Genomic DNA, 15598 nt, shown 5'->3' with positions numbered 1-15598 from the left:
AGAATCTAAAGTATAACATTTAAAGCTTTAATAATTCCCCAGTTGGTCTAACCAGATCACTCCGATTATTAAAAGACCCAGGTAACATCCACACACCCGACACTTACTGACAGCTTTGTTTATTATTTAGTTCATCATTCCATTTGTACAATCGTACAATGATTCTCTTTTAAACAATACTGCTATACCTGAAGTTGGTCACACTGTACTCTCCCTTCCTTCTGTAGTAGTAAAGTGGTTTTTTTTCACACTGTTTTTTAATAGAACATTTTCGAATATCAAGAAGTGCGATTAACTGAAAGTAATGAACGGACCAAACTCCACGGAAAACAACTGCACACTCCGTTAAAGGTCTAGCGCTATTACAGTGGGCCATGTCCATTCAGGAGGAAACACCAGTGGCCTCGTGGGATCCCAGGGCTGGCAGAGTGTTGGTGGGTATAAGCAACTCCCTTAACACCTGTTTGGCAGCTTGGAAAGTTGAGGTTTAATAGTGGCCCCGTCCATCACCCTTCTAGTCAGAATGGGTTCCTCCAGTCAAACTGTGGGCAGTGTCGTCGGGTGTGAGCAAGCTTGCCTTCCTTGGGCAAAATCCTCGAGAGAAATCCTCAGGGGGCCCGAGCACTGTCTCCTACTCCATTCATGTTGGCCTTATTTTTAACTTGAAAGTAGGTGGCACCCAGGCATAGAGGTTGTGTGTACAGTGTGTATGTGTGTGTATAGAGTGTGTGTGTATAGTTTGTGTATGTAATGTGTGTGTCTCTAGTGTGTGTGTGTATATTCTGTGTAGTGTGTATAGTGTGTTGTGTGTACACTATGTAGTGTGCGTGTACACACTGTGGGTGTAGAGTATGTGGAGTGTGTACATCTGTGGCTGCGTGTAGTATGTAGTGTGTGTGCCTATGTGTAGTGTGTATAGTATATGTATAGGGTGTGTGCATACAGTCTGTATGTGTAGTGTGTTAGTTTGTATTTGTGTAGTGTGTAAATAATGTGTATAGTCTATAGTGTGTGTGTGTGGCATGTACATATGTACAGTGTGTATACTGTGCGTGTAGTATGTGTATATACTGTGTGTAGAGTGTGTGTTGTGTGTGTAGTATGTGTATACACTGTGCAGTTTGTAGAGCATGTGTGTAGTGTGTGCACATGTAGTGTGTGTTGGATGTGTAGTGTGTGCATGTGTCTGGTGTGTGTAATATGTGTATATACTCTGTCGAGTGTGTACAGTGTGGGTAGTGTGTTTTGTGCAGTGTGTATATACTATGTAGAGTGTGTTGTGTGTGCGTGTGTGCACATACTGTGTGTACGTGTGGAGGGCACAGGGGACACTGAAGGAGGGAGAGGGTCACGGAGGGAGGAGGACGGGGCTGAGGAGGAAGGGTGTCAGGCAGCAGAAGCAGACAAAGATGAGGGACCTGGGGGGAGACAGGAGGAGGGAGGGAAGCGTGAGCGTGCTTTATTTTAATAACACAGGAGGGACAAGGAACGGTGTCCCTGATGCCACTCCCCGGCCCCCCTCTCTGGCCCAAGGTCCTGGTCCTCTGCTGTGCAGACCCATCTTGCTGTGCAGACTTGAATAACGGAGTAGCAGCGGCAAAACCAGCTCTCACCAAGGCCCCGCCCCATTGGCTGGGGTCCCACTGCTGCCTCCCGTATCCCTTCCTCTCCAGTCAAGGTAAGACACTGGCTTCTGAGGCATTTCACCCACCACCCGGCATTGACCCCAGGCGGGTCTCAGTTTTCTGCCAGCCTTTGCTCTGGAACTGAGGGGGGTGCATTTCAGAGTAGATACACTGTCTTTCCATCTTTCTGCAGAAAGATGCAGAGGGGCGTGAGGCCACCTGTGCTTGCAGCCCTGCCACAGGCTCACTCTCAGGCACTGGCGGGGAGAAGGCTTGTGCTGCAGATCCGTGGTCCCAAAGGGCGCCCCGGCTGCAGGGTTGGGATGCACTGTGCCCTCCTCCCACTGCAACGCACTGCAGGCATATCTGTGCCACGGAGGCAGGCGCCAGGGAGCGCTGCGCGTCCCGGCAACACGGAAAGCAGAGCTGAGAAGGGTGAGGGGTTAAAATCCTGTGCTCTGGAGTCCGACAGCCTGAATTCAAATGGTGGTTCAGGTAGGGAAGAAATGAGCTGTTGCTAGAATTCAGCGATATGTAAAGTGCTTAGAGCAGCGTCTGGCACCCAGTAAGCACGCAACAAACAAGCTCTGTCATTCTAACCACTTAGAAAAAATTCAGTAGGGCTCAGTGACAGGCCTTATAGATTCTGCATCTCCTTCCTGACCTTTCTCTTGTGTTTCCAAATGAGGAGCCCTGGTCAAAGGCAGGGTGGCTGAAAGTGTGTGTTCAGGCCTCTGAGGTGTGTGAGGACAATTAAGGCCATTGCTGGTCCACAGGGCCCTGCAGAGCTCTTTCTGAGAGGCTGGACTTCCCGTTGGCCAGGCCCCCACTTGTGCCAGTGCCAGTGCTCAGGGAGCAGGGGTGGCAGAAGCAGTGGCCTGGCCCTTACCTGTGGTCAGGGGAGCTCACCTACACAGAACCTCTGCTGCCCCTGGCAACTAGATGGGGGTGAAAACGGTGGAATCCTCACCTAGAGAAATGATTTGCAAAACTAGCAACATAACTAAGCAAATTTGGCAACGGGGAGAATGGACGGAAGTGTTTTGTGATGGGTAATAACTTGAGTTCACTAAAACACTGACATGGAGGTCTTGACCCGTGCTGACCAGAGCGGACATCAGCCAGGATGGATCTGTGCAAGGTAAGCGGCACGGACACCACAGAGAATCGGGGCGTGCGATGTGCACTACTGGTCTGCAGAAGTTCACCCTGGAGGTACAGGAGTTTTTTAAAAGAAGAAACTACATTCTTTTTTCTAGAACATGGACTGCTAACCAGACTCCCAGGTAGACTGCTCTGCAGGCGCATTAGACAGGTAGCATTTTATTGCCTCTTAAAGATATATTGTTCAGAGGAGAAGGCAGAGTTCTTCCAGAAGGAGATTTAATTCCCTTAAAATGGGGGAGGACCTAAAAATCCAGGAGGCCGACCGGGGCCCGTAATGGAGGTGAAGTTCACCTTTGCAGTGTGAAGATAGCAATCGGAAGGCTGGGGGAGGAAACCATGAGACCTACACAGGGGCCACCTTCCCAGTTTTCTTGCTGCTGTTCTCTGTGAGCAGAGCTTAGGCTCTTAGTGTGAGAGCTTCCCTAGGACATCTGAGGCTGGGGTCTGAGGCCACTCTACAACTATCTGGCCTCATCTCTGTCCCCAGGTGCAAGGGACATAGGAACTCAGTGAGCACAGGGTGCGCCAACCTGATGGCCCTTTCATGAGAAGCATGGCAGAACCCGAGTATTTTGATGAACCTCTTGGACAAAACATGAACAAAACAAATGAACCGCAAAACAAGCCCCAAAGTAATTCCCTAAGAAGAAATTTAGGAAGCCCTGGCTAGCAGGCTTACTGACCACACAGATGGAGAACATGATACCCGAGAAGTTCTGCAGGAAGCAAGGATCACCTTCTCCCTGGCTTAGATGTTGCCTGTGGAGGTTTGAACATTCCCTTAAAAACATGAAAAATCCACACACCAACCCAGACATTTCCCCTCCTTTCTCCTGCTTCCTTTTGGCAGCTGCTCTCTGGCGTCATGGCACTAGATGTCTTTGCTGTCCCCATAATCGTTGTAAGGGATGCTCAGGGTCTGCTGCTCACACGTCTTGCTAAGGTCCCGGCTAAGCTCTGACCAGTCAAGTCCGTAGGGCTTGATCTCGCTGTAGCGGCAGCCCAGGTACTTGAGGGAGCTGCGTCGCAAGCTTATCTTGGGTTCCTGAAGGAGTCCATTGCACCAATTGCTGAGATCCCCAAGCTGAGAAAGGATGAGGCCAGCTTTCCTACGGATCAAGCATGGAGGATGCTTAGGTTAGAAAGAAGAGAAGGCAGGAAAGGTAAACAGTGTGAGACTTTAAACTTCAAGAGGGAAGAGCCCCGTTTATTTTGCTTACTGTTCCATGGTTGGTACTTAGAAGAGGGGGAACCTCCATAAGTACATGTTAAGAAAATGAAGGAATGAACAGAAGAATGAATGAATGAATGAATGAATGAATTAATAAGGATGGACGAGCAAAGTAGGGCACTGAAATGGAAACAAAGAAACAAAGTGCAATAAGGACAAATAAAGAAGAGAAAATGACATACTTTAGTGGGAATTTATGCTCTTTTAAAATCAGAGCTGACAAATCAAATCAATTTACTTTAAAGCCAGTAATTTATCACCATTAAATGACAAATAATGTGTTTGACTGGAGATTTCCCTTTTCAAGGGTATTTCTGAACTGAGTAGAAGCAGCCAATGTATTGCACTTTGGGGGATATCAAGTGTAACTAATTATGCCTGTGTGAAGGTAATTGTAGTGTAATAAGGGCACGAACAATAATGCCCTCAGTGCATATTGACATAGGGTCATCCTTTGGGAAAATGCAGACTCTCAGGGGCACGCATCACCTACTTAACCCCCAAGTGAGCTCCTGCTCTGTTCTGCAATCTCCCTCGGAAAGTCAGGAGGCTGGTGCCATTGAGACCCCTGAGACCCCATCCAAAGAGTGGGAAGAAGAGGAGGTGATGAGAGGGCACCTGAGCTGTTGCAGATCCCTGAGAATGGGAAGAGGAGGGCAAGGTCTCCCCAAGTTCACACACACTGTAAAGGAGTGATCCCACTGGGCCAAGAATAGAGTGTGAGACCCCCTGCGCATAGCTTGGGGAAGCGGGCTATCGCCAGGATCTAGCTCACCGGTGTACGGCTTCTTCTTGGCATCCACTTCTGGTGTTCGAGATGGGACTGCCTGATAGCCAGTTCTCAGCCCGCACTGGCTTTGACTCTGAACACTTAGGATAAGTGAAGGAACGGGGATTCCCTCACTTAGCTGTGTTCTTTCCCTTCTTCAAAAAACCATGGGTGACCAGAAACCCATGAAAGAATAGTCTCTTATTCCAACAAGCCCATGTGAGGCTCTAAAATCTGTTCTGGAAAGTTCAATGAACAGGACCCCTTGCAGTATTTATCAACTGCTAGGCTAACGTCACATGTGAGGAAGCATCTCTTTTCTAATTCAATCAGCAGTTCTTTCCAGAAACCGGAAGTTTCTTCACCAGGTTTAGGATGAGCTCTCAAGAACAAGAAGCACATTCATTTCATGCCGCTTCTTCTGTCCTGGCTACGAGCATCACAAGGGGTGAGCTCACCGCATTCCAAGGAGGGCAAGCGAGAGACGGGAGGGGATGACGGACGTTGGAAGCAAGGTGTTGAGCTGTGGCAGCAAAGTCAAGGGACCAAGAGAGTGTGAGGTCATCGGAGGCCAGTCAAGTTTTCTCCCACTGCAGTGGTGGGTCAGAGAAAATCAAACAAACACTCTGCCAACTAAGCCACATCTTATGCAGATTGCCTCTCCTCTGCCCATCAGCCTCTGCCGTCTGGCCAAGCAGGCTTTCCAAAAGTCGTCATCAACAGGGACTTTGGTGGCCTTCCTCTTAATCTATCCTGCTGCATGTCATTAGCTGTTGACACATTCTTGGGATGTGGACGAAGCGGGAGAGAAGAAAGAGTAAAGGGCAGCATCTGCCTCATCTTGAAGAAATGGATAAAGGAACACATCCTAGCCATCCTTTCAGACAAATGGATCTAATTAGCCCATGGAGTTTTTTGTGGCTATTTTCATTGCTCACTTTTTAAAAAAGGTAATAATTAATTTGGGTATGTCCTTGACCATCTCAGAGCCTTCTTCTTTCTTAAGAGCAATGCGACCAAGGTTGTCCTCAAAGTATTTCAACTCTCATGGAGGCTTCCATGAATTTTAATGGAATTGGATTTAACTGAAGCAAGGGAATACTTTCTGCTTGCTTGCAGGGCGTATGTACCCTCTGACCCTTTTCTATTTATTCTCACAACTAACTCCAAAGTGGTGAAGTATCTCAAGGCAGGAGATTTCTTGTTTCCTGTGGTTCTCCCCCAGATCCATGACACTGAAAAGCAAAACTTGATTTTCCACAAGCTAATGAAACTACAATTTCCCCCCCTAATATACAGCCTTAAAAAACCAGTATTACACGTGAAAGAGTCTCCTGGGAAGACTCTTGAGCGTCTTCTCTTTTTGAGAAGACAGTGTCAAGTCAGCAGCAGGCCTTACTTTACAATGAGATCTGCATTTTTTTCCCCTGCTCACTTTCTTCATTAACCAGTTTTCCTTCTGACTCTTGAGTTACAAGAGAGAAATTTTAAAAGCAGTCCAAATTCCCTTGGAAATCAAGATGATGTATGCAATGTTAGTGCTATTCAAATTGTGACATTTATGTTCCTTGACAAAGAACTGCATATATGTACTCAATAAATGTCAGAAGAAGGGAGAAGAGAGCAGGAAAGGGAAGGGGGAGGAGGGAGCATGAAGGGAATTGGGGAGAGAGCTGGAGAGAGGGGATGATATTAGGTACGAGTAATAATAAGGGCAGATGTGATGGTAAGGTATGGAGCAGGGAGGCTATTTCTTAATCTACCTTCTAACCCAGGGTTTGCTTTTTACCAAAATTGAGACAGAAGAAATTAAAGCCCCCTTATATATTTCCCTCTGTGTCCTGTCCATAGCCATGGCATCTGTTTGCCCAAGAATAACCAACCTTTATAAACTTAGGGAAATAATTTATGGAATGCAGAAGGATTCTTCCTCACCTTACACATAAAATCATTTTATTTTAGGAAGGTAATCCTATATTTTCTCCTTTCTTCAAAAGTAAGAAAATAGGCAGCGGGGCAGGGGATGTCCTGTACAATGGTCTTCTAGAAAAGTTTATAAATTCAGGTCATACGAGGCATCCTGAGACTAAGTCTCCTTTCCGATTGATCAGATGTCAGACAAATGGGATGACTTTTGGGTGATACTTTTATTGATCCCTTTTGGCAGGAGAGCAAGAATTCTGAGTGCCATAGGATCCTACTGTATTGATTTTCTTCATTTATTTTCTTCCTCTCTTTCTTTCTCTTCTTTCTTTCCTTTCCTTCCTCCCTCCCTCCCCTCCTTCCTTCCCCTATTTTTTTTTTCTTTATGAACTCCTAAATAGTTTGGGGACATTCCACGTGAAAAGCCTCTTCACTGTATTTATCTGAAAATCTTAGTATTTCCAGAGAAATCTTCTCTTCTCAGAGCAATACACAGCCATGTTGAATGGAACAAATGAAAGGTGTTATCTCTACGCATTCTTCCCATTCCTCTCTTTCCAAGAACTCTATCTGGGCTATATAACCTAAAAGCAGGAGTACTGAGTATTAGGAAGTTGTAACCTTGGGGCCAGGGCAAGTTGGCAAACACTACATTATCCTAACTTTGGCCAAGTTAGATGTCAAGATGGGTCACTGGCTACCCCCATTCTGCCTTTCAAGAGAATGTAGAATTTAGCTCGAAATACGTCTGTATAATGCATATAACATATGTAAAGTTCATATGCAGTAAATATTTTTGGATAACCTCTTCAATAAAATTCCTAATTTTCTTTCAAAAGACTAAGCTTTTGGCTCCTACAGTTTAGCCTTTGGAATGCTGTGTCAGCATAATAAAGAGGGGGTAAAACAGCTCAAGGGCGAAGGTTTTTTCAGAGTTCAGGAAATGCATTCATGGCTTGACTTAAATTCAGCATAAATACAGCTTATCCATAACTAATCAGTATGAACTGAGCTGTCTAAAAGCACAGGACTTACAGCAGCTAAGCTCACCCAGGATATCTGCAAATTCATGAATTCAGTATTATAGTGGAAGAGAAGAAGAGAAGAAGAAGAGAAAGAGAGAAAGAAAATAAATGAAGAAAATCAATACAGTAGGATCCTCTGGCACTCAGAATTCTTGCTCTCCTGCCAAAAGGGATCAATAGAAGTATCACCCAAAAGTCATCCCATTTGTCTGACATCTGATCAATCGGAAAGGAGACTTAGTCTCAGGATGCCTCGTATGACCTGAATTTATAAACTTTTCTAGAAGACCATTGTACAGGACATCCCCCGCCCCGCTGCCTATTTTCTTACTTTTGAAGAAAGGAGAAAATTTAGGATTACCTTCCTAAAATAAAATGATTTTATGTGTAAGGTCAGGAAGAATCTTTCTGCATTCCATAAAATTTCAAAAAGCTGAGGTCTTTAAAAGAGATAAGAAGTTTATTGATTACCTGGGGCCTAATTCATCCTCACACCGCCAGGTGAATTCTCCAAAACTCTCATAATGCTGGTTATAGTGGTAGAGGACTCGATGGAGGGTGGGGGAACCCAGATCCAGAAGGGTGTTGTAGGCGGTCTGCTGCTCCTTCCCACTGGTATAGCCATTGAAGAGATTGTAGATCTTGTCTGCTATTTCTGAGGATGGGAGAAAAGGCCAATAACTAAGATTATATATATATATATATATATATATATACACACACACACACACACACACACACACACATACACATATATATACACATATACATAAATGATTATAAATACAGGCACATAGGTGTGTATATGCATGTATATGTATGTGTATATATACACGCGTGTGTGTGTGTGTGTGTGTGTGTGTGTGTGTGATATTACTCAAAGAATACTGAACCTACTGCCCTATCAGGTTTCAGTTTTCTCTTCTATAAAATGAAAGGCTTCAAATAGAATCTCTCTAAGGTCTGTTTAGGTGATAATATTCTTTGTCTTCACCCATGTTTCCTAATAATACAGAGCCTGAGGCAAGAGCTCATTGATACTTTATTGGCAAATGCAATCCCAGAGAAGCAGGAGGGAAGATAGAGAGATGAGGTAAGAAAGGAGGCAGAGTGAATATAAGAAAGCTCTAAGGAGTTGATGGCTGTGTTTTGCAGGAGAGGATGTATGAAGCTATTGGATCCTCACTGGTCCATCTGGGGGAGAACAGAAGAATAATTTATATCCAGTTCCCATTCAGGATTGGTCCATGGGGACTTTTCACATTTGCCCCCATGAGGCATTAACTCCCCTGCACCTCTAGGCGGCATGCTTGGGTACAAAGTGAGTCCTGCAAAAGCAATGGGGAAGCCCTGGGCAGCGGGGAGCAGCCTTCAGCTCAGGGATGAAGTCAGGAACTGTCAGGTCATGCCTCCAGCAACGTGAAGAACCTGGAGTAGCCACAGTGCCAAAAGCAACCTGGCCTCGTGACTGCAGGAATGAAGGTCTTTTTGCTAGGGCCACCCAGACAGGTAGGAAGGCAAGCTTGCAGATCTGTGCTGACATGTACGTTGAATCCAGTGCATTCTGCAGTTCCAAACAAGTGATCTTTTGGCTTAATTTATACCTCTTATATTTCTGCCTCCAAGGTATACATTGCTAAGATTGAACTTGGTGATGTGGCAAAGTGGCAATGAATTTGTGTAGCCTTGGCGTTTTTTCCTGTGGAGCTCAAAGCACTTTATCATTAAATATTTTCTCATTAAACCTGTCAGAAAGGAGATTTGTTGACATCTTCTTCCTAAACAGCTAGGACCTGAGATCTGGAGAGCTTTGTCTCAGATCCAGTGTTAAATCTGGGGATGAAGAGACTAAGTCTACAGGCTTCTAAGCCAGACTTTGCCCACTTGACCCCGTTAGCCTAAAGGCCCTGATCCCTTGTCACGACTCCAAGTGAATTCAAGGCTGCTGGTGATGACTGAGTCATCATTTTAAGAGTTTCCTGGGTTGGAATGAATCAAATTTCTACCTCTACTCTGCCCAAGCATTGCAATAATTTCCCTTTTTGTCTATCTTGCCCATTGCCTACGAAAACAGGAGCCAGACCTTACTTCCCCAGTGTCCTGAGTGGCAAGAACAAGGCCAGGCAAAATAATAGATCAAAAAATGTTAGCTAAATGAATGAAATTTATGACCTTGGCGGTCATTTGAATCCACGTTGGTGGAGGGTTTCTGGTGATATATCTCCAGACCTGGGTTGTACCAACCCTTTAGCAATTAAACCCTTGTAACCAGCATCTTTAAGCTGCAATAAATTCAGCTGAGAAATCCATTCAGATTTTCAGGACTTTAAAATTCTCAGGTTGTTAAAATAAGATCAAGAGATAAAGTGGACAGTGATTTAGACTATAAAGATCTCTGGTAGTTATATAGAATATAAAGAATATAAATAAAAATTATATAGAATATAAAGAGCTCTGGTATTTATGTATTAACAGCCTATTGATTGCCAGGAACTTTACATGTGTGAATTCTAATCCTCATACCACCACTGCACAATGAATATGAATGTCTTTGTGCTACAAATGAGGCCAGGTTACCTGCCCAAGGTCATATAGCCAGTGTGGGCTGGAGTCAAGCTTTAAAACTCCGTCTATCTTCCATTGCTCTTTTGTACCTATGCTCAGGGGATGGTAGTGTTTAACCAATTTAAGATACAGGAGGCAGGGTCTTGGGGGACGCTTTCTGGTGTGACTATTTCTGGTAGAGGACATTGCCCTGGCTGGCCCATAAATTCCAAGTAAGAGAGACTCCTAGTAGATATGCAGGGAGTCTGTCATTTCTGGAGTAAATGGGAAGAAGCAGAAGGACTATTCTAAGGGCTGTGCTTGTTCACTGGGAAGCAGGGAGTACGTACTTAGAGAAGAATGACCAGCAGTGCAGAAACACAGGTGAACAGACCAGAGCCCAGACAGGGAGGTTCGGGGTTCCTTCTCTCTTCCTTTTACTGCTGTCAATCTGTTCTTATTTCCAGTGACGGGACATAGAATCACAGGCCTAAGGCCCTGGTTGTGACAGTCTGCTGAGCAACAGTGATGACTGAGAAGGTATTTTCTGGCATATTTACTATTCTCCTAACACAACAGTAATATCCAGCTAGAGTAGGCTAATGCTTCCCGTTAGCAGAAGCATTTGTGCCTGAGACCAGGTGGGATAGTCCCAGTTTCTACCATAAATCTCCTAAAACCAAGATAATCTAACGCCAGGGTGTGCTTAAAAGCCTTCATCGGTAAATGGGATATTATATTCAGAAAGATCTACACGCTAGGGTCCTAGAGACCGAGTATTTCTGGCCCTTCCTATCTCCAATGAGGGAATTTATGGATATTATTTCATTAGCCTTCATAGCATCTCAAGAATTCACTAACTCAAAGAAAGTCAAAGACTATAAGATATTTTTGGTTATCATTTAACCCAGCTTTCAGCTTCACAGAAGTCTTGAGTTTTCCAAAATAGGTATCTGTCTTCCCTCTCTTTGACATGCATGGTGTTCAAGAATAGTTAAAATGCAGGTGAAGAGATGGCAGAGTGTCTACATACACAGCTTCATCACAAAAAAAAAAAAAAAGAGAGAGAAGGGAGCCAAGATCTCTCGAGCATCAGAATAAATGAACAGGGCTGGGACTGAAGGCTTCAGACCCAAAAGTATGGTTAAGAATAGGCACCATGGGGAATGTGAATTGATACAGCCACTATGGGGAACAGTATGGAGGTTCCTTAAAAAACTACAAATAGAACTACCATACGACCCAGCAATCCCACTACTGGGCATATACCCTGAGAAAACCATAATTCAAAAAGACACATGCACCCCAATGTTCATTGCAGCTCTATTTACAATAGCCAGGACATGGAAGCAACCTAAGTGCCCATCAACAGATGAATGGATAAAGAAGATGTGGCACATATATACAATGGAATATTACTCAGCCATAAAAAGAAACAAAATTGAGTTATTTGTAATGAGGTGGATGGACCTAGAGTCTGTCATACAGAGTGAAATAAGTCAGAAAGAGAAAAACAAATACCGTATGCTAACACATATATATGGAACCTAAGGAAAAAAAAAAAGGTCATGAAGAACCTAGGGGTAAGATGGGAATAAAGACACAGACCTACTAGAGAATGGACTTGAGGATATGGGGAAGGGGAAGCTATGACAAAGTGAGAGAGAGGCATGGACATATATAGTACCAAACGTAAGGTAGATAGCTAGTGGGAAGCAGCCGCATAGCACAGGGAGATGAGCTCAGTGCTTTGTGACCGCCTGGAGGGGTGGGATAGGGAGGGTGGGAGGGAGGGAGATGCAAGAGGGAAGAGATATGGGAACATATGTATCTGCATAACTGATTCACTTTGTTATACAGCAGAAACTAACACACCATTGTAAAGCAATTATACTCCAATAAAGATGTTAAGAAAAAAAAAAAAAGAATAGGCACCATGACATCAAATGGAGTTGGGCTCCATTACACTAGCTGTGTGGCCTTGGACATGTTACTTAACCTCTCTGGGTTTTAGTTTCCTTGTCTGTTCAGTGATGGTTAATAACACATATCTTCCAAGATTATTGTGAGGCTAAGAGTGATATTGAATGTAAAGCATTTCTTTAGCACGATGTCTGGACAAAGCAAGTACACTTTTATTCATTAATTCATTCCATAAATATTTTTACTGAGTGCTTACCATGTGCTTGACATTTTTCTAGGTACTTGGCTACACCAGGGAGAAACTTTGACAAAAAGTCCTCATCCTGTGACACTTACAGTCTGGTGGTAGGACACATTCAGGTAAGCAATAAACATAATAAGTAAGTAAAATACAGTGTGTTAGAAAGTGGGAAAAAGTAAAACAGGAGAAGGAAGGTTGGGAGTGCTGGATGGGGCATTGCAATTTTAAATAGAGGGGTATCACTGAAAAGATGACATTCAAGCCACGGCTTGGAGGAGGGGAGAGAACGATCTGTGAGGATATCTGGGGCACAGCATAGGAGGGAGAGGAAATGCCAGCATGGAGGCCCCCCAGCTATGGTGGGCAGCAGATCTGAAAGCAGCAATAAGCCATGGTATTTGGGAGTGAGTGAGGGGGAGAGTTGAGCAATAGCAGATATTATTTTTTTAAATTACTGTTACTGGTTCTCTACTAGATCATGCTTTTCCCAATGCCATGACACAGAGAGAGACTGAAACACAAGAGTCCAAGAGTGGGGAAATAGTCTTATTGAAATGAGAGGGGTGACTCCATGGGCAGAAGGGAGCTTTCTTATCCCCCAGCAGTGGTTGCTCTTTTTCCTATGAAATAAGAATCCTGGGAAGCACCTATACCTTCTGCCAATGGCTTCCTTGGCTGCTGTAACAAAAGTCTCCTGAATGGAGGTCCTAAGTCATCATTTGCATTATTTCGGGGGGAGCTACCTGAAACCCCACACTGAAGTAACTGACCATAGGATTCCGCATGAAAACCTGAGGACAATGAATCCCACCTGGCTTTATATTTTTGTCATTCTAAGCAGTGTCCAAATTGCAAAGCCCCTTTGCCCCATCCTCCAAGTCTGTCTGTCCTCTCCCCTACCCTTCTCTCCCCATGCTGCTCTGTGCTTCCTTCACACCAATGATTCTCAAACTTGAGAATTAAACTTGATTCACCACCTGGAAGGCTTGTGAAAGCACAGATTTCTGGTTCCCACTGGAGTTCCTGATGCAGTAGGTCTCAGTTGGAACCTGAGTATTGGCATATCTAACAAGTTCCAAGGTGATGCTGATGCTGCTTGTCTGGACCACACTTTGAGCACCACTGTTCTATACTCATTCATTCTCTCAAAACTTTCTTACTTCCTCTGGGACCAACACTGTTACGTGGCAACCAACTCTCTCTTTACCCTTAACCTTGGAACACACTCTTCCTTCCCTCCATATCCCTGTGTTGGCTGAAACCTGCATGGCACCTTCTCCAGTATTGAGGGATCCTTCTCGTACGCCAGAAAAGAGCCATCTCCCCGAAATCAATTTTTTCTCTCAATATATGTAAAAGTCCCTACACTTTAAAAACTTACCTGTCTCTTTCTATTTCCCACCACTCACTTCCTAACTATGCTTCTCCAGACATGGCAGAATCTAGCATCTGGTTATCTTCTCCACCTCATTTCTTACCACCATTTTGGGTGACTTCACTGCCAAAATGAAAGGCCTGCTTAACTCTAGAGACTCCCCCATCATCAAAGCCAATCATTGGGCTGAGAACTTCTCCACCTCTGAAATAATAAATCCAAATATCACATATGTACTGTGAACACAACCTCTTTTCATGGTTCCTATACTTCTTATTGCTACCAAATCTGTTCTTCAATGACAGAAACCCCAAGTCCTTTGACATCTTCGTTCACTCCAGGCATCAGTCCTGTATTTACATCCTTGTCTACCTAACCTGATCTACGCGGCCCATTGCTAGTGTCCTCAACTAGCTTGCTCCATCTCTGCCTTTCCTTTACCTTCACATAGGCTGCTAGGGTCTGCCAGGGAAAAATCACAAGCAGTTGAACTAGGCGGTCTTGCTCGCATTCCCTGAGCACTTTGGACACATTGCTATACATCACTTTTCACATTATAGGATAAAGCTGGAATAACTCTTCTTTCTCTCATGCTCCACATTCAATCCATTTAGCAAATCCTTTTGGTTCTACCATCAAAATAATTAAGAATTGGACCACTTCTCATCACCTATATCCTGATCATTCTAGTTGAAAACAATATCATCTTTCCTCTGTATTGCCATAGCCTTCTAATCGGTCTTCCCACTTCCACCTTGGACCCAATATTTGGAGTCCACGCTCAACAAAGCAGACAGAACGATCCTGTAACGTTAAGTCTGATCATGTCATTCTTCTGCCCAAAGTTTTCCAAGGCTTCCCATCCCAGTCCCTAGCAGAACCCCATTGCCTACTCTGATGACCAAGCACTACAGGATCTGCCCCACAGCCCCTCAGAGCTCCTCTCCTGGTCCTTTCCTTCTCATCATCTTTCTCACCAGAGGAGCCTCCTTTCTCTTCCTCAAACACGCCAAGGATGTCTGCACTGCGGCTCCTCTACTGGAATGAACCACCTCCAGATATCTGTGTGTCTTCCTCCTTCTCCTTCCTCTCAGCCCACTCTACTTGAAATTCTACCCCCTGCACTTCCTAAACCATTTCCCTGCTTATATGTCTCCATAACGTATGTCACTATCTGAAATATTACATATTTTGCTACTTTTTTGCTTTGTCACCCCTGCTTAAATATAATCCCCATGAGGCAGGGGAATTTTGCCCCCAATGCCTAGACCAGCTATTTAGTAAGGGCTTAAAATAAGTTGTCTGATTTGATAAATTCATGAAATCTGATTATAAAGTTCTTGAAAATTGATTCTGAGCCTAGTTCTTCTCGTTTCTTTAGCATCGAACACCAGGCTGTGGTATTAATTAATAAATGACTGTGGAAGAAGCAAATGAAGAAATGGGTAGGATTTATGTTTGGCATCAGGAAAGGAGGATGGTGGATGTTGGAGGAAAGACGGGTGAGAACTAGCCTTCACTTAGTGAAGCCACATGAAGAACCCTTGAAGGTCATGCCCCAACCTAGAGACTAGGTTGACCTTACTACTGACTCTAGCCTTTCCTGCTGGGAAAAGGGTGTTTTCAGTAAAACATTGGTAGAAACTTCCTTGCTCAGTGACTTTACTGTCATGAGGCAGTAAAATTCTTCATAGAAAGTATCTAGTTTAGGAAAATGATCATATAAGGAATAGGGTCTGGACTGACATGTACACACTGATGTGTATAAAATTGAT

At 44.2% G+C, this 15598-nt stretch overlaps 1 protein-coding gene across 2 annotated transcripts in view; it reads right to left on the bottom strand.

Annotated features, from left to right (window-relative positions):
* Positions 1-3663: 3663 nt before the first annotated feature.
* The window catches only part of ASTN1 (astrotactin 1), a gene marked incomplete at both ends in the record, with an annotated part of 333141 nt that continues 321206 nt past the window's right edge, over positions 3664-15598 (bottom strand). For both annotated transcript variants that reach the window (XM_079698361.1, XM_079698362.1), the window contains 2 exons: positions 3664-3901; positions 8212-8395. In XM_079698361.1, the coding sequence (XP_079554487.1) occupies positions 3664-3901; positions 8212-8395 (422 nt within the window). The remainder of the gene's footprint in view (positions 3902-8211; positions 8396-15598) is intronic.

This window comes from Hyperoodon ampullatus (genome assembly GCF_949752795.1).
Source record: "Hyperoodon ampullatus genome assembly, chromosome: 2".
NCBI lineage: Eukaryota > Metazoa > Chordata > Mammalia > Artiodactyla > Ziphiidae > Hyperoodon > Hyperoodon ampullatus.
The sequence above is the reverse complement of the archived record's forward strand: the minus strand, read 5'-3'. Positions and strand labels throughout refer to the sequence as shown.